Source organism: Scyliorhinus torazame, chromosome 1 (assembly GCF_047496885.1).
Source record: "Scyliorhinus torazame isolate Kashiwa2021f chromosome 1, sScyTor2.1, whole genome shotgun sequence".
NCBI classification, from domain to species: Eukaryota; Metazoa; Chordata; class Chondrichthyes; order Carcharhiniformes; family Scyliorhinidae; genus Scyliorhinus; species Scyliorhinus torazame.
Window position 1 is genome coordinate 334,022,863 of NC_092707.1, and position 26,213 is coordinate 334,049,075.

Here is a 26,213-nt window from a genome sequence, read left to right on the forward strand (position 1 = left end):
TGCAATACCAAAAGAAGATGAATGATCTCTGTCATGATATCCATATTAACATATCATGGTGCAATCACACACACACACTGATGGACAGATTGACGGACCAATCAACACACACGCAACATCACAGCCAACCACCAGTGAGAGCACACGCACTATAAAACAGGGAACACCACAGTTCCCGCTCATTCCACCAGGAGATAGCTCAGAGCACAGAGCTCACAGCGTGCCACTCAGACATACACCATGTGCTGAGTGCCTCTCTAAGATAGTGCTAGGGCTGGGTCCACAGGTTAACGGGTAAAGTACGTACCACAGCCAGAAGTTAACAATTGTTATTATACAGAATAATAAAACAGAGTTGTACCATCTACAACCGTGTTGGTTCGTTTGTATATCGGAACAACCAACACGACATGATACCAGGATTGGAAACTCCCCAGCAACTGTGAGACCTACCTGCACATCTTCAGAGATCCGCCATCCTGCGCCATGGACACCATCAGCCCGCCGCAGCCGCTCCAAATCGCTGGAAATCTCGGCGTCAACTGGAAGCTGTTTAAACAGCGCTTCCAGCTCTTCCTAGAAGCCACAGACAGGGAGAATGCATCGGACACCAGGAAGATCGCCCTCCTCCTCTCCACGGCAGGGCAACACGCCATCCACATCTACAACTCCCTGGCATTCGCAGAAGGGGAGGACAAGACGAAGTACAAGACGGTCCTTCTAAAACTTGAGCAACACTTCAGCGTCGAAGTGAATGAGAGCTTCAAGAGGTACCTCTTCCAGCAACGCCTGCAGGGTAAAGATGAGCCTTTTCAATTTTTTTGGACACACCTCCGTATCCTCGCGCAGTCCTGCGGCTATGAGGCCACCTCCGATTCCATGATTTGGGACCAGATAGTTTTTGGGGTCACCTCGGGCACCCTACGCCAGCAGCTCCTCAAAATAAAGAGCCTCACCCTCGCCACTGCCATCGAAACCTGCGTCCTCCATGAAAACGTGACCAGTCGGTACTCCCAATTCCAGGCGGCCGAATCGGCACGGCAGGGATCATACGGCAGGTCCAGTCGATCGAGTTCCTCCCGGCCCGCGGCCCTGACGAGGGCGGCCATTTCGCGCGCTTTCCGAGGCCTCCCGTGCTTGTACGCGCCAAAAGAGACGTCGACGCAGAGGGATGTGACGTGCAGGCGCGCTCTACGCAGGACCGAACTGCGCATGCGCGGTGGCACAACGAACGCCATGACGTCACGACGTGTGGGAACTGTGGATCCGCACCCTTAAAGTGGCAATGTCCAGCCAAAACTCGACAATGCCTCCGCTGTGGCAAAATGGGCCACTACGCTGCCTGCTGTCGAGCAGCTCAACCTGCCAACGCTCCGCAATTCCGCCAGCCTCGCAGGGACGTGCAGGCCATTCAGCCTCCATACACCGAGTCATACCCTGACAACGTACAGACCGGTGATACCGACGACTGGGAAGCCTTCCGAGTTGGGTAATGGACAGAAATCGGATGTCCCCAAGTAGGACCCACCGGCTGATGCCAGTGCACAGCGTTAATCCGGGCGATGAATGGTGTGCCACCCTAACGGTCAACCGATCACCAATCACATTCCGTTCAGACACTGGTGCTTCCGCTAATCTCATTGCATGGTCAGCCTTCTACACCTTGAAGGTTAAACCACCCTTCGGCCATCCCGCTGTCAGTTGGTCGATTACAACGGCAATGCTATCCCGGCCATGGGATCTTGCCAGCTCGAGGTTGCACACAATTCATACACAGCCACACTTTCTTTTGAGATAGTTGGATCATCGAAGGACTCCCTGCTAGGCGTACAGGTGTGCAAGATCCTCCACCTCGTTCAGCGTGTACACACTCTGTCTCCAGAAGGCCCGTCCGATTTCCCGGATGCAGACTTTCGGGCACAGCTCCACTCGCCCCTCGCCCACAACCAGGAGGCTTTCGAGGGCATGGGCACACTGCCTTATACCTACAGAATACGGCTCAAACCGGACACCACCCCGGTCATTCACGCACCTTGTAGAGTCCCAGCACCACTCAAGGACCGCCTCAAGCAGCAGCTGCAGGATCTCCAGGACCAAGGAGTGCTTTCCCGGGCCACGGAGCCTACGCCATGGGTCAGCTCCATGGTGTGCATAAAAAAGCCCTCTGGCGAACTCCGGATCCGCATCGACCCGAAAGACCTGAACAATAACATCATGAGCGAAATGGCCCGGGCTAAAATTTTTAGCAAGCTTGATGCCTCAAAGGGTTTTTGGCAGATTCAGCTGGATCAGTCCAGCAGGAAGCTGTGTACTTTCAACATTCCCTTTGGCAGAGGATTGGCCATGCTAAATTGCCCTTAGTGTCCAAAATTGCCCTTAGTATTGGGTGGGGTTACTGGGTTATGGGGACAGGGTGGAGGTGTGAGCTTGGTAGGGTGCACTTTCAAAGAGCTGGTGCAGACTCGATGGGCCGAATGGCCTCCTTCTGCACTGTAAATTCTATGATTATGATTATCTCGGCATCCGAGGTGTTTCATTGAATCATGGAACAGATGATGGAGGGCATCGAAGGGGTGCGCGTCTATGTTGACGACGCCATCATCTGGTCCACCACACCACAGGAGTACATCAGTCGTATCCAGCGCGTCTTTGCTCGGATACGAGAACACGGCCTGCGCCTGAACCGAGTCAAGTGTTCTTTTGGCCAAACTAAGCTAAAGTTTCTGGGGGAGCACATATCCCGGTCAGGGGTGCGTCCGGATGCAGACAAAGTGACAGCTATTGCAGCCAAGCCGCAGCCGGCAGACAAGAAGGCAGTGCTACGCTTTCTCGGGATGGTCAACTTCCTGGGGAAGTTTATTCCCAAACTTGCCTCCCACACAATGGCTCTTCGCCACCTAGTGAAGAAGACCACGGAGTTCCAGTGGCTGCCAGCACACCAGAAGGAATGGGAGGAGCTCAAGATCAAGCTCACCACCGCCCCGGTATTGGCGTTCCTCGACACTACTTGAGATACAAAGACCTCGACTGATGCCAGCCTGTCCGACATTGGGGCGGTACTCCTGCAACGGGACGACACTGCATCATGGGCCCCGGTCGTCTATGCCTCGCGGGCCATGACCCCCACAGAACAGCGCTGTGCTCAGATTGAGAAGGAGTGCCTGGGTTTGTTAACTGGCATAGATAAATTCCACGACTATGTGTATGGTCTCCCTCTGTTCACGATGGAAACCGACCATCACCCCCGGTCGGCATCATACAAAAGGACCTCAATGAGATGACCCCTCGCCTCCAGCGCATTCTGCTCAAGCTCCGGAGGTACGACTTCCAACTGGTCTACACCCTGGGAAAGGACCTCATCATCGTGGATGCCCTGTCCAGAGCAGTGAGCACACCGCCCGAATCGGGGGGGGGGGGGGGTTCGTCTGTCAGGTCAACGCACATGTAGCCTTCACATCGGCCAATCTGCCAGCTATTGATGCAAGTCTGGCCCATATTCGCCGTGAGACTGCGGCTGACCCCCTTCTACAACGTGTGATGCGCCACATGACGGAAGGGTGCCTCAAGGGGCAGTGCCCACAATTCTACAATGTCCGGGACGACTTGGCCGTCATTGACGGTGTCCTCCTAAAGCTGGACAAATTGTGAACCCACACAGCATGCACAGGCTGGTCCTCGAACAATTGCACAAAGGCCATCTCGGGGTTGAAAAGTGCAGGCGGAGAGACTGAGAAGCTGTGTACTGGCCGGGCATCAGCGACGACATCGCCAACATGGTGCTCAACTGCCCCACCTGCCAAAGGTTTCAGCCGGCGCAACCCCCTGAGACGCTTCAGCCCCATGAGTTGGTAACGTCCCCCTGGGCAAACGTGGGTTTGGACCTTTTTCATGCGCTCGGCAGGGACTACATCATCATAATTGACTATTTTTCCAATTATCCGGAGGTCATACGCCTGCACGACTTGACATCCTCAGCTGTAATCAGAGCATGTAAAGAAACCTTCGCTCGCCATGGCATTCCGCTTACCGTCATGTCGGACAAATGGCCCTGTTTTGCGAGCCAAGAATGGTCTTCTTTTTCTGCTTCGTATGGCTTCACACGTGACGTCCAGCCCTCTGCATCCCCAGTCAAATGGCAAGGCGGAAAAGGGTGTCCATATCGTGAAGCGGCTCCTCTGCAAGGCTGCTGATGCCAGATCTGACTTCTGTTTAGCCCTGCTGGCCTATCGCTTGGCCCCACTGTCCATAGGCCTCTCGCCAGCCCAGCTGTTGATGGGTCACGCCCTCAGGACCACTGTGCCATCCATTCATGTTCCTAAACCCGACCATGCTCCAGTACTGCAAAGGATGCGACAGCAGCGTGCTCAGCAGAAGGTGGCACATGACACTTGGGCAACTGATCTTCCTGCCCTGGCGCCTGGAGACAACGTCCGCATACACCTACCAGAGGGTGGCTGGTCGGCAACTGCCGAGGCTCTTCGCCGCGTGGCTCCCCGCTCGTTCCTGGTTCGCATGCCTGATGGCTCCAATCGCTAGCGTAATCGGTGGGCCCCTCAGCTGCTTCCGCGCTCGCTACGTGATCACGCACCGGTGCCACGCCCTCCTGTTGTCCCTGATGTCGACTTTGTGGAGCTTCCTGCCACTCTGCCTATTCCTCTATAGCCCGTGGCCAGGCCCATTCCGCAGCCGGTGGATCCTGGCCCACCCTTGAGGCGGTCAACCCGAATTTGTCGCCCACCTACTCGGCTGGACTTATGAGCCTGTTTGCACATTGGACTCACTGAATTGTTGTGCAACAATGTTAACGTGTTTCTCTTTTTGTCGTTCCAGGAGTTCTCTTTCGATATTTGATGATTACACTTGTTTTGTTTGTGCTACAACCTTGTTGCTCTGTTGCACCTGACACCTTCCTATGTATATAGTTTAGCCTCATGTACATGTTGTAAATATTGCACACACATATTCAGCTGCACTCAGTACACACCAATATTTATTACCATATAGGCACATATTCTTGTGAAAAGGGGGATGTCATGATATTCATATTAACATATCATGGTGCAATCACACACACACACTGATGGACAGATCGATGGACCAATCAACACACACGCAACATCACAGCCAATCACCAGTGAGAGCATACGCACTATAAAACAGGGAACACCACAGTTCCCGCTCATTCCACCAGGAGATAGCTCAGAGCACAGAGCTCACAGCAAGCCACTCAGACATAGACCATGTGCTGAGTACCTCACTAAGATAGTGCTTGGGCTGGTTCAACAGATTAACTGGTGAAGTACGAACCACAGCCAGAAGTTAACAGTTGTTATTATACAGAATAATAAAACAGAGTTGTACCATCTACAAATGTGTTGGTTCGTTTGTATATCGGAACACCCAACACGACAATCTCCTTAGGACAGCTTGTGTGAGTCACCACGTCTGTGCCTCTGGCATCACTAACTTCCCTCACACTTCAAATCCTTTAGAAAGCAGCAACACCCCACCTGCCTAGCATCCTCCCTTACAATCCACCCTCCACCAAACCACAACACATGTATTGCCCTCTTTGGTCAGGAGCCTTGCATACACTTGCTACCAGCTACACAACCACAACCCCCCTCCAATGGAACTCGCCTCCCAGTGTCTCACTTCCTTTTTTCTGTCCCCAAGGATAAGATGGTCGATAATAGGTGTGAACACCAGAAGATGGGTGGGGGAAATTGCTGACATTTGGGTCCAGATCCCCTCTGAGGGGAGGGCCCTGCATCCCGCAGGGGATGCTGTGGTGAGGGCAATGGCTGTGAGGGAGTTCAGCATGCACCAAATAAGTGAGGGCCTAATGCAATGCAGATGTCCCTACAGCAAGTGAATCATCCATTTGCTATAGACCTGTCCTTCCCAAGATCTCACCCCATTGGCGGAATTCTCCCCCTCCACGCCGGGTGGGAGAATCGCCCGGGTGCCGCGTGAGACCCGCCACGCAGCCCCGGCGCCCGCAAGCAATTCTCCCCCCTACCCCCAAACCGGCGGGGCGCGAATCACAGCTGGCCACTGGGAGAATCGCTGCTTGCCTTTTGTAATGGGCGAGTGGCGATTCTCCGGCCCGGATGGGCCGAGCGGCCTGCCCAACACGACAGGTTCCCGCTGGTGCAATCCACACTGGTCGCTGCCGGCGGGAACAGTGTGGGAACGCTGGGGGGGGCGGCCTGTGGGGGGGGGGGGGGGGGCGAGGGGGATTCCTGCACCGGGAGGGGGCTCAAAAGGGGTCTGGCCCGCGATCGGTGCCCACCGATCAGCGGGCCGGCCTCTCTGAAGGAGGACCTCCTTTCCTCTGCTGCCCTGCCAGATCCATCCGACATCTTCTTGCGGGGCGGCCGCGGGGAGGACGGCAACCGTGCATGCGCGGGTGACATCATTTACACGGCGCTGGTCGCGTCATTTACGAGGCGCCGCTTTTACGCAGCGCCAAGGCCCGGCGCGCGTAAATGTCGCGGCGCCGCTCGTAGCCCCCAAGGGGCGGGAGAATAGGGGGCTGGGATCGGCCTCCGACGCCGGAGTTCCGGATTTCACTCCGGCGTTGGGACTTAGTCTCCCGATGGGAGAATTGTGCCCCTGGTCTTTTGTCTTGCAAACTCACCATCAGAGAAAAGGACATCCGAGGTTGCTCCCCTCAGGCATATCCACAGCACACCCCAGAGCAGCACTCAAGGGAAAATACTGGCATTTCAACAATGCTGTCACCTCCGCCATCCACCATCGGAAAGACTATCATCTCGGTGGGTGATGTTAGTGATCAGGCTCCTGGGCTGCCCTCTGATGAGCACCACAAACATGCTGCAGCACATCAAGTGGAAGGAGGGACTCCTGAGGGAGAGGACAGTTGGGAGAGCTGTCCGAACCCAGAAGAAAGCAGTCTTCCAGACAGGTGTCACACTTCTGGAAAGTATGATCTCATCACTGATGGAGATGCAGATGCAGAGCCAGGAGTTACAGGAGGAGGGTCTGTCAGTAGCTTTGCTAGCATGACAAGTTTAATGTTTTCTGGTTTCATGATTGGAAGGGATCTGAACAATGAGGTGAGGGATTCCAGAAGCTGAAAAATACTTTTTTCCTTTAAATTCCTGGGGTAACTCTCACACAAAGGGCCGACCATGTGATCACATGACTTGTAGCAGCTATCATTTAACATCAAGGAGAGAATGGACATCCTTGTGCGACTCGACCAGGGACAACTTTCAAGGGTCAGGGATAGGGCGGCATGGCAGATATGAATTTTAGTTATTTCTGCACAGATTTATAAATTCACTATGACAAGTAAAAGTACTGTTAAAAGTACATTTTACATTGCAATTTAGCATGGCCAATCCACCTACCCTGCATATCATTGGGTTGTGGGGGCGAGGCCCACGCAGACACAGAGAGAATGTGTAAACTCCACATGGTCAGTGACCCGGTGCCGGGATGGAACCACCGCCCTCTCCCCACCCCTGTTAAAAGTACTTGCAGAATTACCTAATTATCTTATCTCCTCATGGTCTAGTGGTCAGTGATGAATGTATTTGTTTAACATTGCTTCATGCTCTAGTGTTATATTTTTATCAGCATCGTGTTAACTCGCTGTTCAAATTACACAAGCTGCATTCAGACCTGAAAATTTTGGTCTATAAATTATGTGTTGCAATGGTTCACAGCGTTTCACCATGATTCTAATAGGCTTTCTTCCTATGTTGACCATTACCCAAAGTTTATTATACTTTTCACTTTTGCTTTTGGTTCTGAGTTGTGCACACTGTACAAAACCAGTCGGCAATCTGTCCCAACATTGCACACACCATATTGTCTAAGAGCACACATACACAGACATAGGAACTGGGTTATTGTGGCTCATGAAGCAACCTGGGTGAGTGTTCAAAGTTTAAAACCTCACCATCTTCTGACTCTGTGATGAAAAAGTGGGTTTCTAGAGAAAGTTTCCAATTTTGGGGTAATGTAAATTGTTCCAGTGTACACCAATAAATAGATAAAGGTTCTACTTATTCTGATCCATTGTACTGTGGGTGTAGGACAGATCACACTCATAATTTGCCTGGCCATCCGCCTTGAATTAAATTTCATAGGCTCCACAGACAGGCTGCTTTTGAATGTTGATGCTCTTATTAGCCTTAGTTTTATTAGCTCTAATTCTGTCACCTTTGCTCACGAGTCGCCAGGTATCTTTCTGATACCGCCACGTGGTTCAAGTCCAAGTAATGATTAATAATGCAGCACACCGCTTAGTAAAGGTTAAATCAACGATCATTTATTATATACAGCAATAAATACTTATACAATAATCCTACTTCTAGACTACTACCTACCACTAAAGGCCAATACTTAACTTTGGAAATGGCCCACCAGGTCAGGGAAACGAATGGTCTATCGAATTGGTTCTGGCCTGTGGGATTCAAAGCTGGTACAAGTCGATAGTCAGGAGCGCCTATCGGGTAGCGATCGCTGGAGTAACACTTACAGTTGTCTTTGTTGAAGGGTCTCGAAGGTTGCGAGCAGGAAAAAAAGGGTCGATCTGAACTTGGCCCCTATTTTTATAGTCCCTAGGGGCTTCCCACCTCTTGGGGGCGGACCTCGTACCTGGTTCCAAGTGATTGGACTTGGTCCCAATCACTTGGTTCGATATGCTCCAATAATGGGGCGATTCCTTGATCGGGGGGGTGGTCGTCTACCTTCCTTTGTCCCAGCCACTGCTGGCGCCGAAAGGTATGGATCGGCTTTCTGTTGCTAATGTGTAGCAATTGTTCCCAGGGATGGCTGCTTACTATGCAGATAGCTGGGTTGTTGTGATGTTAATGGCTGCAGGTATCGGTCTGGGCCGACTTCCCCAGAGCCGAATATACGGTTTTGCCTGCAGCTGTCCGTTTGAGTCCTGTTGGCTGATTTTCCCATCAGCCTCATTCGTTCGCCATTTTAGATTGGGGTTTGACCATTCTAATCGGGAATCAGCCATTTTAGGTGGCTACATTCCCTCCTTGTGATCCTAACGTGAAGCGTGAAGGATCACATAAATTTTGTTCTTTCCTTTCCCTGACCGGGGGGCACCTCCTACATGGCCTCTGCTCTGACCCTAGCTATGCACAAAACTTTTACCTAGCAATTCTAAGGGCGCTATGTCAGACAGGGACATGCATTTACAAAATAACAAACTTGGAACCTCTAATTTTATCCTGATTACACTATACTCACTAAACATTGCATTATCCTATCTTCCTAAACATACAACAAAATCACATTATTCCATAGTCTCTCCTGGCTTGGCAGTCAAGCTCAGGATCATACAGTGTTTTTCATGAAAAATTTGTACATTTCTTCATTCACAGTAATAACGCAAGCGAATGCTCTTTATTGTTTTTATAGATCGCGGGGGTCGGGGGTCTGGTCGTAACCGAATATAGGGGATCTGATCCGATATACCGGGGTTCGAGCGCGGTACGCTCTCCTTCTCCATTTGCGGAGGCGCATAGTCTGCACTACACAGCAGAGTATCGCCAACGCTAACAGTGCTTCGATCACGTAGGACAGGGAGTACTAGGTTATGAACCTGGCACACCAGGAAGATGCAGTGTTGCTGGTGACTGGGCTCTGGGTACTGCGGGGCAGTGAAACATTAACGACAGGGACGTTTGAAGTAATGGGGTTCGCGTTCCCGCGCAACCAAATGTCCACAAAAAGCATGTTGAGCACGATGAAGGAAGTCCTCATGGCTGTCCTGGCTGTCCTCTTTCCTTTTCCTTCTTGTGTTCTTTGTTTTCTCCCGTCCTGGAGCCTCTGGAGTTCTGTAAAAACAAGCATAGTATCTGTAACTACCTTGGTTTAATATCCGGTGTGTTAGTGTGTCTGTCCTTTGGGGCCAATTATAAGCTTATAATTGGTCACTATGTGTGACTCCCTTATTTTTTTTCAAAAACAAATTTTAGGACAGGGCACACTTCCCAATGACGGACCAGTGCTGATTTACCATCCAAATGTTCCAGGATGTAAATAGCAGATGGCAGCAACCTAAAGGTCGCCTAAACAAATAAAAACTTTTTGAAATGAAAGAATGTCAAATGAGGTGCATATGGGCCGCGACGGGTAAGATTTGGATGGAGTCCCCGGGTAGGACGGCTACCAATGCCGTATCTCCCCTACCCGAGCGTGTTTGACCAACGGGCGGTCCCCAGGCAGGGAGGGTCTCACGCCGTTTCTCCACTGCCTGAGCAACCAACAAGAACTGGCAAAAATGTAGTCATTGTGGTGGGGCTGCTATAGTGATTCTATCCTTGAATCAGAAGAGCAGTTACGATCGGGCGTCTGATACCCGAACCGGTATCAGCTGAAGTGTCTGTAGAGAAGCTAGTTCCACTGAACAAGCGTCTGGAAAAAAATTCTCCTGTCGGACGAACAACACAAAACAAACGTACGAACAACATAAAACATCCTGCAGGTTCCATCAGGAAGGACAACACTTCTCCCAAGCGTTTCCTTTAAACATCATGTGGACACCTCAGTTCTCTGTTGCAAACAGGGTCGCAAAGGAGTTGGCGGCTTGGGTGTCAGACTCGAGGTCGTCCCCTTCTCCCGGGTGCCAAACTCTGGAGTGAATCAGGGCTGAAAGGGCTGCTTGGTGTGAATTGGGGTTGCTTTCGTCGTTGCAGACGAGTCTGTAGGAGTTGTCGCGGTGCCAATGAGTTGTGTCGAGTTGTGTGGGGACAAAGTCGGGGTCGTCCGTGTGTTTCGGTGGTCGGTGGTGGGATTTATTTAGAAAAGTGATCAGGAAGGGATCACTTGGATCGAATTCGGAGTCGCTGGGTGTGGGTCCGGTTGCATGGGGATAGTAGGGAGGCGTGCTGTGGCTATCGTCCGAGTCACAGTCGCTGTCTCTGCTGCTGCAGTCTGTGGGCATTCCGGGGCAGAGTGTATATTTTGGGGGTGGAGTCGAGGTCGAGTCTGTGGCTGGGCTGGACGTGGTGGGGGTTGGTCGGGTTACGTTGGCTGTGGGCGGGGTGTGGTCTGCTGCGTCAAGCATGACGTGGTGGGTGTGGTTTGACTGTGTTCCATAAGCCTTTAACTGGTTGAAAACCACGCAGTCTTACCATTTGGGTATTTTATTTTGTATGCTGATGGGCTTACTTTATCCGTAATGGAGTACGGACCCGAGTATTTTGGAGACAGGAATGTGTTGGGGTTATATACAGACAACATCACATGCTGTCCTATATCATACTCCGTTTCATGCACTGCCTTATCAAAACAGGCCTTGCTCTGTTTCTTTTTGGTGCCCAATTTTACTGCGGCTGCTAACTGAGCCGTTTTGACATTAGCAACTAATTGCTCCACGGCTTTCTCGTGGGTGAGGGCCGTTACTTCAGGGCTGGTCAGGTCTAAACCTAACAAGTATTCTGTCCCTTTCATGGGGCGTCCGGTCATAAGAGTGTGTGGGGTGTAACCTGCGGAGGTGGAAACAGTGTTACGCAAAAACATCAGCGCAAAAGGGAGGACTGAATCCCAAGTGGTGTTGTTCTGCTGGACCATTTTTCTGAGGATGGTTTTAGGGTCCGATTCATGCGCTCCACTATACCACTTGACTGTGGGTGGTACGCAATGTGGAATTTGTGGGTCAAATATCGTGAGGACGTTCTGCATGACCCGTCCCGTAAAGTGATAACCTTGGTCCGATTCAATACTGCGGGGGAGTCCCCATCTTGTAAAGATGTGGTGGGTTAGGGTCTTGGCTGTGGTTTTCGCGGTGTTGGTGCGGGCTGGAAATGCTTCCACCCACTTTGTAAAAGTGCCTATGACCACCAGAACATATTTATAGCCATTCCTGCAAGGGGGCAATGGACCTATAAAATCAATCTAGAGGTTAGTCCAGGGGCCGTTAACGGGTTGGGTGTGGCTGAGTTGGGCCTTTTTGGCATATCTATCGGGGTTGTTCTGCGCACAGATAAGGCAATTCTCAATGTAATGGCTTACATCTTCCTTGAGATTTGGCCACCAACAAAGCTGTTTGAAGTGGGCTGTAGTGGGATCGATTCCCTGGTGTCCATGACCATCATGGAATAAACAAATTAATTGGTTCCTATCCTGCTCAGGAACTACATAAAGGATGTCCTTTAACACCACACCGTCATGTGTGGTTAGTGTATTTCTGAACCTCTCGTACGAGGCTGGAAACTTCCCTTTCACAATCTCAGTGAGAGCGCTAACCTGCTTCTGGGCCTCTGCTAGATCCTCGATCCTAGTTTGTGTGACCTGAACTGCACTCATTGGCGCACTCACTGGCGCGCTTTCGGGGGGTTTCCAAAAGTACCCATGCCTGGATCCTGCCTTAGCCAGTGTGTCGGCTTTTACATTTCCAGGGGGGGAGGAACGATGGTGGCTGCGGACTTTTGTGATGCCAAAAGTCCTGTTCTGGGCTTTTTGTAAAATATGGCAGAGTAATGGGGCTGAGGGGAGGGGTTTCCCGTCCGCGGAAACAAATCCTCTTGTTTCCCACAGGGGCAGAAATTCTGTAAGGCTGTTACAGACATAGAGGCTGTCCGAGTATATGTCTGCTGGGCTGGGGAAGGAATCTGGGTGCTCTACTATATATGCAATGGCCCCAAGCTCTGCTGCCTGCGCGCCTAAGTGTCCTGGTAGTTTCAATGCTATCTTCTCGAGGGCGCGTCCCTGCGCGTCCTCAACATAAATCCCGCAACCTGTTATGCGTTGCCCATCTAAGACTGTGGAAGATCCATCCACAAAAGTCTTAATGGGTTCACACGTGTCCGTGTGCGGGGGCTCTGAGATGAATTTCCTATCTTTCTGGGGGGTGTTTTTGCTATAAAGAGGCCTGTATTATGGTGTGGAGAGATGATTTCACATTCATGGGGGGTTCCGGGGCACTGCAAATTGTCCGCTACATATGTGTGCGTCTTTGTCCGTTTTACTGTGATGTCCCGTCCTTGCAATAGAAGGGTCCACCTAGCTGCGCATATTTCGCTGACGGTACCGTCCTTGAGTCGTCTGTCCAGTAAAAGTTGGGTGGGGGTGTGTTCGGTCAAAATGGTGATGGGGTTCAGTCCGGTAATGTAGGAAAAGTACTGGACTGCCCAGAAAACTGCGAGCAGGTGCCTCTCACAGGCTGAAAATCCCTGCTCCACAGCATCCAAAAGTCGGGAAGCATAAGCTACGGGTCTTAACTGGTCGTGCCGTTCCTGCAGGAGCACGGCTGAAAGGGTGCGATCTGTGGTCGCTACCTCTATGGCGTAAGGGGAAAGCGGGTCTGGAACTTGTAGTGCGGGGACGGCTATGAGCGCCTGTTTTAATGATTCCGCAGCCACTCCCAGGATGCTCCCTTCTTTAGGAGGTCTGAGAGGGGCGCTGCCTTGCTGGCGAAACCGTCAATGTGGTTTCGGCAGTAGCCAACCAGTCCTAAAAATGACCGGAGGGCTGAAACGTTCTGGAGAAGGGGCAATTTAGCGATCGAGTCAATTCTTTTATGCTCGATCTCGCATTTGCCGTGTGTGATAATTGTACCCAAATATACCACTTTTTCTTCCAATATGTGAGCCTTTTGGAATGTAATAATTCCAGGAGTTCGGACAGAAGCTCAATGTGCTCTTCCTTAGTGTCTGTCTGCAGTAGTAGATCATCTACATACTGTACCAGACATTCGGAGCCAGAAAATTTTGCCAGTCCATTTGCCAGCTGTCGGTGGAAAATGGAGGGGGAGTTGTGGAAGCCTTGTGGCAGGCATGTCCACGTGTACTGCTGCGCTCTAAAAGTGAAGGCAAATTTATACTGGCACGCCTTTGCCAATGGAATGGACCAGAATCCATTACTGATGTCCAAAACCGTGAAATAGCGGGAATTGAGTCCCTGCTTGAGATGATCTCGGGACTTGTTGCTACGGTGGGGGCTGCTGCGGGGGTGACTTTATTGAGTTCACGATAATCAATGGTCAGGCGCCATGATCCGTCGGGTTTCCTTACTGGCCAAATCGGGGCATTATTAGTAGAGGCTACTGATCTTACTACGCCATGCTCTAATAAGCTCTCTATAACTTTTAGGATTTCTCCCTTTGCTTCTAGGGGGAATCCGTACTGTTTTGGGGGTCTAGGGTCCGGTCCTGTTACTTGTACAGAGTCAGTCATCCGTCCGCAGTCGTGCTTGTGGGTCGTGAATGCTGCCCTGTTCGTTTGCAGGACTACCCTAACCTGCCTGTCCATGCTGAGCGTGGTGGGGTTGAACCAAAACTCGCCCACTGCGCTAATTCTGTTCATATAGTCCCCTATGTTGAGCGTTGCGGGGGCTCTAGCGGATTTCGCCACCTTCCAGACACATTGGTTGACTGGATCGAAGGATAGGTGGTGGGAATTCATAAAGTCGATTCCCAGAATGTTCTGCTGTGTGGGGCAGGTCTACTAGAACTACAGGGTGTTTTGTGGTTATGTTACCAATTTGAATGGGTACAGGGGCTGTGATGTGTCCCTGCTGTGAGTGGCCTGTAAAGCCGCTGATGGTGATAGTGGCTGTAGTGGGCCACATGTCCTGAAAAAGGGTGGAGGAATTTATGGTGGTGCGGGACCCTCCTGTGTCCCAAAGAAACTCGACAGGCTGTCCCCGAATTTTCGCTGTGACTACGGGTCATCCTGACTTATCCCACAGGGTATAGCAGACCCAACTGGGGGAGCCCGTACGCGGTCAGTCTGTTTCGGTCAAGTCCGTCTGATCCGAACGGGCGCTAACGCTATGGATGGGCTCTGCCTTTTTCTTAATCAGAGTGCCTGTCTGTTGGGCTCTCTGTGGCTTTTTGAGGCCATTGCACTCTTTTGCAAAATGTCCCAACTGTCCGCAGTTGTAACATTCTTGTGATTTGGGTGGGAGGCTGTTCTTTCCCTCATTTACCCAGGCGGGGTTGTGAGGTGTATCTTTTACTGCCTGCATGTCTGCAGCGGCTTGCTTTTCCTCGGTGGTTATAGCGGCGGGTTTATTGTGAACAGACTGCTCCCAAACGCGGGACAATCTTTTAACCACCCACTTCTCGTTATGAGCCTCCTCCGAGGGATCATAACAATTACAGGCATTCTGTCCTGCCTCTGTGGCGTGGGAGATAAGGGTGCGGGTCCATTTGGCCATATTGTCTGGGGACAAATGGGCACGGTCTACGTCTCCAAAAACGGCTTTGAAGTGAATCCACAGGCGTCCTGCAAACGCTGTGGGGTGCTCAGACTTCTTCTGCCTACACTTATTTCGGCCATCTACAGGGTCACCCCGGTTATACCCGATCGCATCCAGGATCGCGGTAAGCAATTATGCAAGGGTGCCTCCTCCTACGTTCTGTGGGTGGGAAGGGCTGCTGCTACCGATGGATCCAAACTTAGAACCATGAGCTTTACATGCTCTCTCTCATCCAGGCCGTACATGGTCGCCTGATGTTTGACGGTGGCGAAGAAATGGTGTGGGTCTGAAGCGGGGAGGAACGGTGTGATTTTTGCACACGCGTCCCGTAATTGGGTCACGGTGAGGGGGGTGGAATATAGGAATTCCGCCTCGTCCAATGTGGCTGTGCGGTGGGTTGTTACAGGGTTCATGGGAGCCTGAACTACCTGCTGTGTGGGAGGTGCTTTTCTCCTTTGGGGCTTTCCCTGCGCACATGTTCCCTGAACATATCTCTGCGCTGTTTCCTGTAATTCTTCCCAATCAGGGCCATCTTCCTGGTCTAATTTTTCCCCAAAGGTTTCTTGAAATCCTTTCTGGACAGAAAGCAGTGATTGCAGGTCTGCAATTTGCTTCAGGCACTTTGCATGGTCTATAGTGCTCTGTCTTTGTTCTGTGGTTGCAGCGTGGAGCGCTCTCAAGGCTGCCTTGAGATCACTACATTGCTTCTGTAGAGTCTCCCCTGCTTCTCTGTTTCTTTCCTTACTAGGATTGCATGCTGCGTGTCCTGATAAGCCTTTTCATACTGGGACTGGAAACTACTCAAATGCGCCAGACAAGACTGGTGACCCCGTTTGGCGTCAGCCACCTCTTCATCCTTTGCTGCTAATTTCCTCCTTAATTCCAGATTCTCTTTCTCAACCTCGCATACATCGACTTTACTCATACAATGTACGCCCTCTACTTCTTTGCGGAGCGTCTTGACGACCTCCTCTGTGCATCGCAATTGTGCCAGACAGGACACAATTGCCATCGGCTTGCGAGCTTTTGCTAAGTTCTTTTTATGGATCTCACTCATGTTCTCCCACCAAGTATGCCCTATACTTCCGGGACCCGAGTCTTCATTATCGCAGAAATCATTCCACATGGGCCATCCTTTGCCCTTGAGGTATTTCCGGATTTCCTCTTCCCAAATGGTACACTATCCCACTCTACTGCTGCTGGTCGCTGCGACCGCAAATTCCTCGGGGTTCATGAGGCGTTGCATTGCCTGCATGGCCATCTTTCCTATCTGTTTGCTTCAGTTAAATTTGGAACAGGGGGCTAAGGTGGTGTCATAGATGCGGGTACGGCTTGCGCTAATTTCCGAAAATACAGACTTCCGACAGTTTTGACGCAACAAAAATCTATCAGTTTTACCTTATAGCCCTGTTAGTTACGCAGGCATACACACACTTCCGAATTATGACTATTAATCAGAACTGCTTGAACACTTGTGGTTTTTTGTTTCTAATTGGATTCTAATTCAAAATTTCTTGGGTTCTCCCGGAGTGGTTTTTCACTTCTAGATCGGGTCCCGTCAGGATGTCGCCAAAATGTTGCTCTTATTAGCCTTAGTTTTATTAGCTCTAATTCTGTCACCTTTGCTCACGAGTCGCCAGGTACCTTTCTGATACCGCCACATGGTTCAAGTCCAAGTAATGATTAATAATGCAGCACACCGCTTAGTAAAGGTTAAATCAACGATCATTTATTACATACAGCAATAAATACTTATACAATAATCCTACTTCTAAACTACTACCTATCACTAAAGGCTAATCCTTAACTTTGGAAATGGCCCACCAGGTCAGGGAAACGAATGGTGTTTCGAACTGGTTCTGGCCTGCGGGATTCAAAGCTGGTACAAGTCGATAGTCAGGAGCGCCTATCGGGTAGCGATCGCTGGAGTAACACTTACAGTTGTCTTTGTCGAAGGGTCTCGAAGGTTGCGAGCAGGAAAAAAAGGGTTGATCTGAACTTGGCCCCTATTTTTATAGTCCCTAGGGGCTTCCCGCCTCTCGGGGCGGACCTCGTACCTGGTTCCAAGTGATTGGACTTGGTCCCAATCACTTGGTACGATATGTTCCAATAATGGGGCGATTCCTTGATCGGGGGTGGTCGTCTACCTTCCTTTGTCCCAGCCACTGCTGGCGCCGAAAGGTCTGGATCGGCTTTATGTTGCTAATGTGTAGCAATTGTTCCCGGGGATGGCTGCTTACTATGCAGATGGCTGGGTTGTTGTGATGTTAATGGCTGCAGGTATCGGTCTGGGCCGACTTCCCCAGAGCCGAATACACGGTTTTGCCTGCAGCTGTCCGTTTGAGTCCTGTTGGCTGATTTTCCCATCAGCCTCTTTCGTTCGCCATTTTAGATCGGGGTTTGACCATTCTAATCGGGAATCAGCCATTTTAGGTGGCTACAATGTGCACTATCACCAATTTATTTCCTGCTTCACCATTTTTATCGCATCCGTGTCTATATGGAAAAGCAGGTCAGCAGGCTATTTTCAGAAACCACGGCAGGAATTTTACATGGAGATGCTCACCCCACCCTCTGGTTGAAAACCTGCCTTCCCTGACTCAGGAACCACTAATGGATTGTACAGTCTTCTGGCAGTTAACTGTCAGAGATTGTGACATCTGCACCCATTTGGGCATTTGACCCGCTGGCAGCTATCCAGGTCCATCTTCATCACCAGGAGCATCGACCATTTCTGGCACTGCAGTCAGTCCTCGACATTGAACAGCAGTGAGGGCTGCATTGCCAGGTAGGTGGGGCAGCCGCGCCAGGGACAATCAGGCAGGACCTGAAGAGGGGTATGGGCTGGGAAACTGGGAGCGAACAACCAGGGAGTCCGCCATTGGACACATTGTGGCCAAACAGGAGGCGTACCCTCACCTGAGCTGGTAGCTAGTATATACTGTACCTGGCAGCCTCACCACATGGCATGAGCACCCCCATCCCACCATTGGTAAAATACGAGAAGCAATGGGAGAAGGTCCTCCAGTGGTCATTAAGAAGCTCATGGGCAAGTGGACTACACAACAACTATCGTGCTGCCTGTAAGCTTCCAGCAGAGGCAGGTAGGAGACAGTCATAGCACTCCTGCTATGCCATGCAATTTTACACCCCCACTGTCTGCCAGCCCTCTCCTGGGGGTGGGGGGGGCATCAACTCACAGCCCATGAATGCAATTGGGAAGGAATCATTGCTAGGGGTAACGGCTTGCCAAGTCTGGAGCCTATTTGATTCCCAGATCCTTAAGGCAGCTTCCGAATTCCTCAAAGATATTATTGTCATTTAATTTTTTATACCAGAGAGATATTTGAAAAATATTTCATTGGTTGGATGCGCTTAGGTAAAATATGCACAAGCCTAAAGATGGAACACAAATAGTTAAGCATTCGGCTGAGGCAACTAAAGCTAACTTGAATATGAAAATTGCACACAGGTTAAGATTTTTTGTAGTGGTTAACTTTTGTTGACCAGAATAGATACAAATCAGAATCGTCACCAAGAAACATTCACCCTGAAATATTTTCTGATTTTAAATGAAAAGTACCTGTTAATGTTAGCTTCACTGCTGTTCCGATTGCACATTTTAGCTGCACCTGGATTGTTTTGCGTCTTTTTAGGTGCTTTGTAATACCTGTACTTTGAAAGGAACGACTTTGCTGTGTTCTTCAAAGTTCTTGGAGTGAAAGGCTGTATTTCTTCTGTAAACCGATTGGAATGCTTATCAAGAATGTCTCCACTAAATGTTTTCTTTTGTGGGTCTTGAAAAGGTCTCTTCATCAAATCTTTGTCCATGAACTGATTGATCCAAAAATATAATGAATAGTTAGCATGGATTTTATGAAAATAGGAACAAGAGTTACCCATTTAACATCTCGAGCCTGTTTTGTCATTCGATGAGATCATGTCTGATTTGCTATTTGGCTCCATATACCCACTTTCCCTATATCCCGTAATACATTTGGTTGACAGAAAACTATCAATGGAGAAAGAAACTGAGTTAACATTTCGAATTCAAAAAGATTCTTCTTCAGAACTGAAGACAGCTAGATATGTGCTAGGTTTTATGTTGCTGTAAAAGGGGGAGGAGGGGTAAGATAGAATAAAAGGGAATGTCAGAGATAGGTTAGAGGTGGGAAAGGTTAAGGAGAGAGACTGAAGCACTTGTGTCCATATGCAGCAAGACATGGACAATATTCAGCTTTTGCTGATAAGTGGCAAATAAAATTTGTGCAACACAAGTGTCAGGCAATGACCATCTCCAACAAATGAGAATCTAACCGTTACGCTTTTATTCAATGGCATTACCACATCAGAGTCCCCACGCTCAATATCCTGGGGGCTTACCATGGACCAGAAATTGAACTGGATCAGCCATATAAATAGGGTTACAAGAGCAAGTCAGAGGCTGGGATTTCTGCGGTGAGTAACTCATCTCATGTCTTCCCCAAACCAGTCCACCATCTACAGGGCAGAAGTCAAGAGTGTGATGGAATACTCTCCATTTGCCTGGATCAGTGCAGCTCCAGCAACACTCACTATCCAGGAAAAAGTAGCCTGCTCAATTGGCACCCCATCCTCTTAAACATTAACTCTCTCCACCACAAACGCACAATGGCTGCAGTGTATATTATCTACAAGATGCACTGTAGCAACTTGCCAAGCCTCTTTCAAATTACTCCAAACCCACAACCTCTACCACCTCTCCAAGTCACGCATTATCCTGACTTGAAACTATCGCCGTTCTTTCACCGTTGCTGGATCAAAATCCTGGAACTCCCTTCCGAACAGCACTGTTGTTGTTCTTACAATACCAGGACTGCCGCAGTTCTAGAAGGCAGCATACCACCACCGCTCTAGGGCAATTAGGGATGGGCAATAAACACTGGACTAGCCAGCGACACCCACATCCAATGTATGATTATTACATTAAATAAAAAAGGTGTCATGGAACAAAAGGGAAAGAGAGTGGTATTTGTTGTAGCAAAGCATTGATCCACAATATGCGTTAATGGCAGAATAATGCTTAGTTCTGTCTGAAAGTATAATCATGAGAACAAGAAACAGACTGGAACTTGGCAAAAGAAAATCAAAATGGTGAAAAGAGTCATTCTTTGAAATTGTTGAACTCAATTTTGAATCCAGAAGCTTGTAAAGTGCCTAACCAGTAGATGAGGTGCTGTTGCTCAAGCTGAAGTTGGGCTTCACTGGAACATTGTAGCAGGTTGAGGACAGATATGTGAGCATGGAGCAAGGTGGTGAATTAAAATGGCAAGCAAATTGGAAGATCGTAGGCTAGATTCTCCCAAAATGAGACTATGTCCCCGCGCCGGCTTAAAAACGGTGGGGTTTTACTCCCGAAATCCTTGAAAAAAGTTAGACAAATTCATAGCCCTGCAGGGGGCTAACATGGACCCAGAGTGAATCTCGCAGCATTTTCTGCAGGTACGGGCTCCCGCACTTCCGGGTCAGAGGCCGCGCATACGCACGGTGGCTGTCATAATATACACCAGTATATCATGGTGCAGACACACACACACACACTGATGGACATGCAGTGGGACCAATCAGCATACACAACACCACAGCCAATCACCAGTGAGAGCACACGCACTATAAAGACAGGGGACAGGAGAGTTCCCGCTCATTCTAGTAGTAGCCAGCTCGGAGCACAGAGCTCACAGCCTGCCACACAGATATTCACCATGTGCTGAGTGCATCACCTGGTTAGGACTAGGCAAGGGTCAACAGTTAAAGCTGGTATTGCATTTACCCACAGTTCAAGTATGTTAATATAGTTAACCTTATAATAAAATGGAGTTGCACCACTTCCAGTGTTGGTGACCTGTTTGTGACCCAGAACATCCAACACATCAGTGGCGACCTTTAGCGCCGCGCCGTACTCCATGGCGGACTCGGACTGCGGAGCCAGACAAAAAAAATAAACCCCCAGATCGGCTGGGCGCCCGAGCCTCAACTCCCGCACATTTAATCCCCGGCCGCCTATAAGGGCCCCCCCGATCTCCGATCTGCCCGCCCCCAACCAGGGTGGCCGCGGATTGAGTCCTCAGTCGCCACACGAGCATCCCGACTGGCAATAGGTGGTTAGTTCCACGCCGTCAGGAACGCGGCTGGCTGGGAGCGGAGGTTTGCTGAGTGGGCCCCTGGCAAAGGGCCCCCAGCCGCGCAGCGTACTCCATGGCGATGCCGATTTTCGGTGCCGCCGATTTTCGGTGCCTGGAGAATCGCCGGACTGGCGGCGGACCCGATTATGGCGTCAAACTGGATTGTCCGCCCCAGCGCCGGCCGCGATTACGGCGTCGGGCTGTGGAGAATCCAGCCCCATGTTAGCGGGCTGAGAATTGGATCTCCCTAATGCAAAGGAAATAGCATTGTGAGCATAGAATACAGTGTACTAAATTGCAGAATGTACAAGTATGGTGCTGCTTCACCTGAAAGGAGTGTTTGGGGCCTTGAACTGAGGAGAGAGGAGGGACAAAAGGGCAGCTGTGACACTTGCCACTATTGCTTTGGAAGATGCTGTGGGAAGGGGATTGAAGCAAGTTTGAGGAACAGCACCTCATCTTCCAATTAGGCAGTTTACAACCGTCTCAAGATCGAGTTCTCAGACCACGAACTCTGTCTCCCATTTTGATTCATTTTTTTGCCAAGTGTCGTCTATGTCATATTTTCAAATCTTTACTTTCAGACAAAGGTGTCCATTATTCCGCCATTACCACGTACTCTGGACCAATGCTCTATTTCTTTACTGGAACCATTACCACTCCCTTTCTATTTTGTTCCAATGGCATCTTTGTTATTTAATCTCCCCCACCCTCTAACCCATCCCTGATCTTCGATTTTGCTGAAACTGATTATCCCCCCCCCCCTATTTCAACAGCATAAAACCCATCAAATCCCTACCACCCTCCAGTTCCAAAGAAGTCACATTGGACTCTGAGCAGGATTTTCCGGTCTCCTCCATGGCGGGGCTCGTTGCGAGCAAGAGCATAAAATTTGACGTTCCAACCATAGTTCCATTCACTTTCAGCGGTACCGGAAAATACCAGCCACGAATGAGGACGGAGGATTTGGGCCACTGTCTGCACAGATGTTGCTAGATTTTCTGGAGTTTTCTGTTTCTATTTGAGGTTTCCAGCATCCACAGTATTTTGCTTTCATACTGGCAAACTATCAATCTTATTTTTAAAATCTACAATTGATTATTGCAATTGACCCACAATCATTTGTTTTTTGCTGAAGCGTTCTAAACATCTGCCGCCCTTCGTGTGAATGAAGTTTCCTAATTTCACTCTAATTTCATCTACCCCCCTACCTGTAATACCATAGTGGTGACTACCACATTCACCCCGTTAAAAATGAGTCCAGCGGGGGTGGTGGAAAACTATATACATACAGATTGGTTTCAAAATTACAGAGAAGGTTACAAATTTAGACGATCGGGCGCCTTGATCTGTCGTTGAGGGCGCCGCAGTGCTGGTGGCGACTCAGGCATCGGCTTGGTTTTCGGTGACTCCTGGCCTCCGGATCCCACTCCGTGGCGATGCAGGGGTACTGCATCGCCACCCTCACCGTCCAGGGCGTAGAGTTCAGCGGCTTCCGGCACTAACCCCTTCCCAACCTCTGCACTGCCTTGCGACTCGGCCTGGACTTCCAGTGCAACCTCCAGAGCCTAACCCTGAAATGTTTGCGGCCTCGCGACCCTTAAGGTCGACCCGCCTTCCCTGTTTGCAAACCTCACCCCATTTTGCAAACCCGTTGCCACCAGGAGCAGACGGTACAGCGCCCAGGACAGGACCTTCATCAGGTCTGAGGTCCAGCGGCTGCTGTGGGAAGGTATCATCGAGGCCAGCAACAGCCCCTGGAGAGCCCACGTGGTAGTGGTGAAAAGCGGGGAGAAAAACAGGATGGTCGTTGACTACAGTCAGACCATCAATTGGTACATGCAGCTCGATGCGTACCCCCTCCCACGCATATCTGATATGGTCAATCAGATTGCGTAGTACCGGATCGTCTCGATAGTGGACCTGAAATCTGCCTACCACCAGCTCCCCATCCGTAAGGCGGACCGCCCATACACTGCGTTTGAAGCAGATGGCCACCGTTACCATTTCCTTAGGGTTCCCTTCGGCATCACGGACGGGGTCTCGGTCTTCCAACGGGAGATGGACCGAATGGTTGACCGGTACGGGCTGCGGGCCACTTTCCCATACCTGGACACGTCACCATCTGCGGCCACGACCAGCAGGACCACGATGCTATCCTTTCCAAATTTCTCCACACCGCCACACTCCTCAACCTAACTTACAAGGAGAAGTGTGTGTTCAGCACAAACTGATTAGCCATCCTCGGCTATGTGGTTCAGAACGGAGTTCTAGGGCCCGACCCCGATCACATGCGCCCCCTCATTGAACTCCCCCTCGCCCACTGCCCCAAGGCCCTCAAACGATGCCTGGGGTTCTTTTCGTATTACACCCAGTGGGTCCCAAACTACACGGACAAGGCCTGCCCACTCATTCAATCCACTGCTTTCCCACTGACGGCCAAGGCTCACCTGGCCTTCAACCGTATCAAGGCCGGCATCGCCAAGGCCGCGAAGCATGCAGTCGATGAAATGCTCCTCTTCCAAGTCGAGAGCAATGCATCAGACGTCGCTCTGGCCACCACCCTCAACCAGGCAGGCAGGCCCATGGCATTCTTTTCCCGCACCCCCCATGCCTCTGAAATTCGGCACTCCTCCGTCGAAAAGGAGGCCCAAGCGATCATTGAAGCTGTGCGACATTGGAGGCATTACCTGGCCGGCAGGATATTCACTCTCCTCACTGACCAATGGTCGGTTGCCTTCATGTTTAACAACACACAGCGGGGTAAGATCAAAAATGATATAATCTTGTGGTGGAGGATGGAGCCCTCCACCTACAATTACGAGATTTTGTATCGCCCCGGTAAGCTCAACGAGCCCCCCGATGCCCTGTCCCGAGGTACATGTGCCAGCGCACAAGTGGACCGACTCCAGACCATGCACGACGATCTCTGTCACTCGGGAGTCACCCGCTTTTACCACTCAATTAAGGCCCGCAATCTGCCCTACTCCATCGAGGAAGTCAGGGCTATCACCAGAGACTGCCAGGTCTGTGCGGTGTGTAAACCGCACTTCTACCGGCCAGACCGTGCGCGCCTGGTGAATTACCATAATACCCAAATATACAATATAATATCACAGTGGTGACTACCACACCCCCCCCACACCGAGTGAATAGCAGCATTTCATGAGTGCATTCTTATCACACAACTGATGCAGGATTTTAGCACCCTGTGGTCATTGATCTGCACTCAAACAGGCCTAACAGTGTTAATGAGATCAGTGAAGTCCTCTTGATACTTTATGCTCATATGCCAACATTCCAAATTAGAAAAGGAAGCTTCCTCCAATCTCTCATTTAAGTCTCATTTGGCAACATATTGAGTATTAATAAAGGAGCATGGCACTTTTGGATGAGCTGTTTATTAGATATGTTAAATCAAGGCTCCACCTGCTTGCTCAAGAGATGTAAAAGATCCCATGGCACGGTTTGCAAAAGAGAAGGAAGATTATCTTGGCCAAGATTTATCTTTCAACTAATTTACATATTATTGAGTTAATTAACATATAATATAATGAGGATTAATGACACAGCAGCTCTAAATTTCATGGTTTTACACACACAAGGCGTTTAGGATAACTTAGACTGAGAAGTATGAGGCACAGTTGTTGCCAGCATTCGCTGAGCCGTTGGAGTGTTTGAAGAGTTTGGAATTTCAGTGGCAATCTTTGCAGCTGGGAACCACTCTTTGGTGTTTTATATTGTCATTCTGCCGCACTGACCTGGACTTATTTCTAACCACTTTTGAAGGAGTTCTGCCACTAGGAGGTTTATACCCGTACCTCCCACACCCCTCCCCCACCCCATCCCAACCCCCTGCCCGCCCCTCAACTCCACTCCCTTCTCAGCAACATGCCATATGGGCATAGCTTTTTCAAGAATATGTATTCCAAAAGGTATGTCACTTCTAACAAGCGTGGATAGGTCATGTTACATGCTCAAATGTTTAACTTAAATTTCTTGTTAGTCTACCTTGTTAGCACAATCAGGAGTGTTCAGCAGGTACTGCTCATCTTTATAAAATCCAAAACAAATGTCTACTGTTAAATGTGATTCCGCAATCAGCAATATTAAATTCTGCACTACCGAATATATATCACCTCCCATGAACCCGACACATCCCAAATAACTTTTGGAATACATCTTCTTTAGAAAGCTATACTTTCATACACAGGGACCATGGTTGCAGCCCCCCACCCCCGCATTGCAGATCAACCACCTCAGCGTATCGCAAAGCAGCCTCCATGCCTCCCCTGGCCCCCCACGCCTGGAATGTCTGGGTCTCCACCTCCCAGAAATGAGACACCTGTCAGGAAGCCCCCAGAAAAGAGAAAGAGCCCCCCCCCCCCCCATAGAAAAGGGAAACTGAGGCAGGTGAGTGCACAATTTTCTGATGCTGCCCATCATGCCAGGTTCCCGATGCTGTTCCAATGGTAAGTGGTTTTGACAATGAGGAGGTGAGGTGGAACCTGGTTCTGATGCTGTGTCTCATCAAGTGTCATCAGGTGGTGCCTGATTCTGAGGAATTACGCTTGTTAATGAAATTGTTGTCAGCTCATTAAGGTCTAGTCTGTCATTTTTGTGGGAAGGGATGGAATCCACGATCTGGGACAGGTCAAGCAAAAGCAGGTAGCAATGCAATGGAGAACCAGTAATAGCTATGTCATTCAAAGAGGTGAGCTCAGTAAAGGATACATAACTGAGATAGGCATTCTATGGCCATATTTGCCATTCGGTAAGCAGATTTAATGGAGTCAGTGGTCTGTGCGCACTTGGTTTTATGAATGGGTCATGATCCTCCAAGGATTGTGA

The 26,213-nt window shown here is 50.0% G+C and overlaps 1 protein-coding gene across 2 annotated transcripts in view; it reads right to left on the minus strand.

Moving 5' to 3' along the window:
- The window catches only part of LOC140425144 (spermatogenesis-associated protein 7 homolog), a 378,775-nt gene that overhangs the window by 208,350 nt on the left and 144,212 nt on the right, over positions 1–26,213 (minus strand). For both annotated transcript variants that reach the window (XM_072509088.1, XM_072509078.1), the window contains exon 6: positions 18,785–19,035. In XM_072509088.1, coding sequence (XP_072365189.1) covers positions 18,785–19,035 — 251 coding nt within the window. The remainder of the gene's footprint in view (positions 1–18,784; positions 19,036–26,213) is intronic.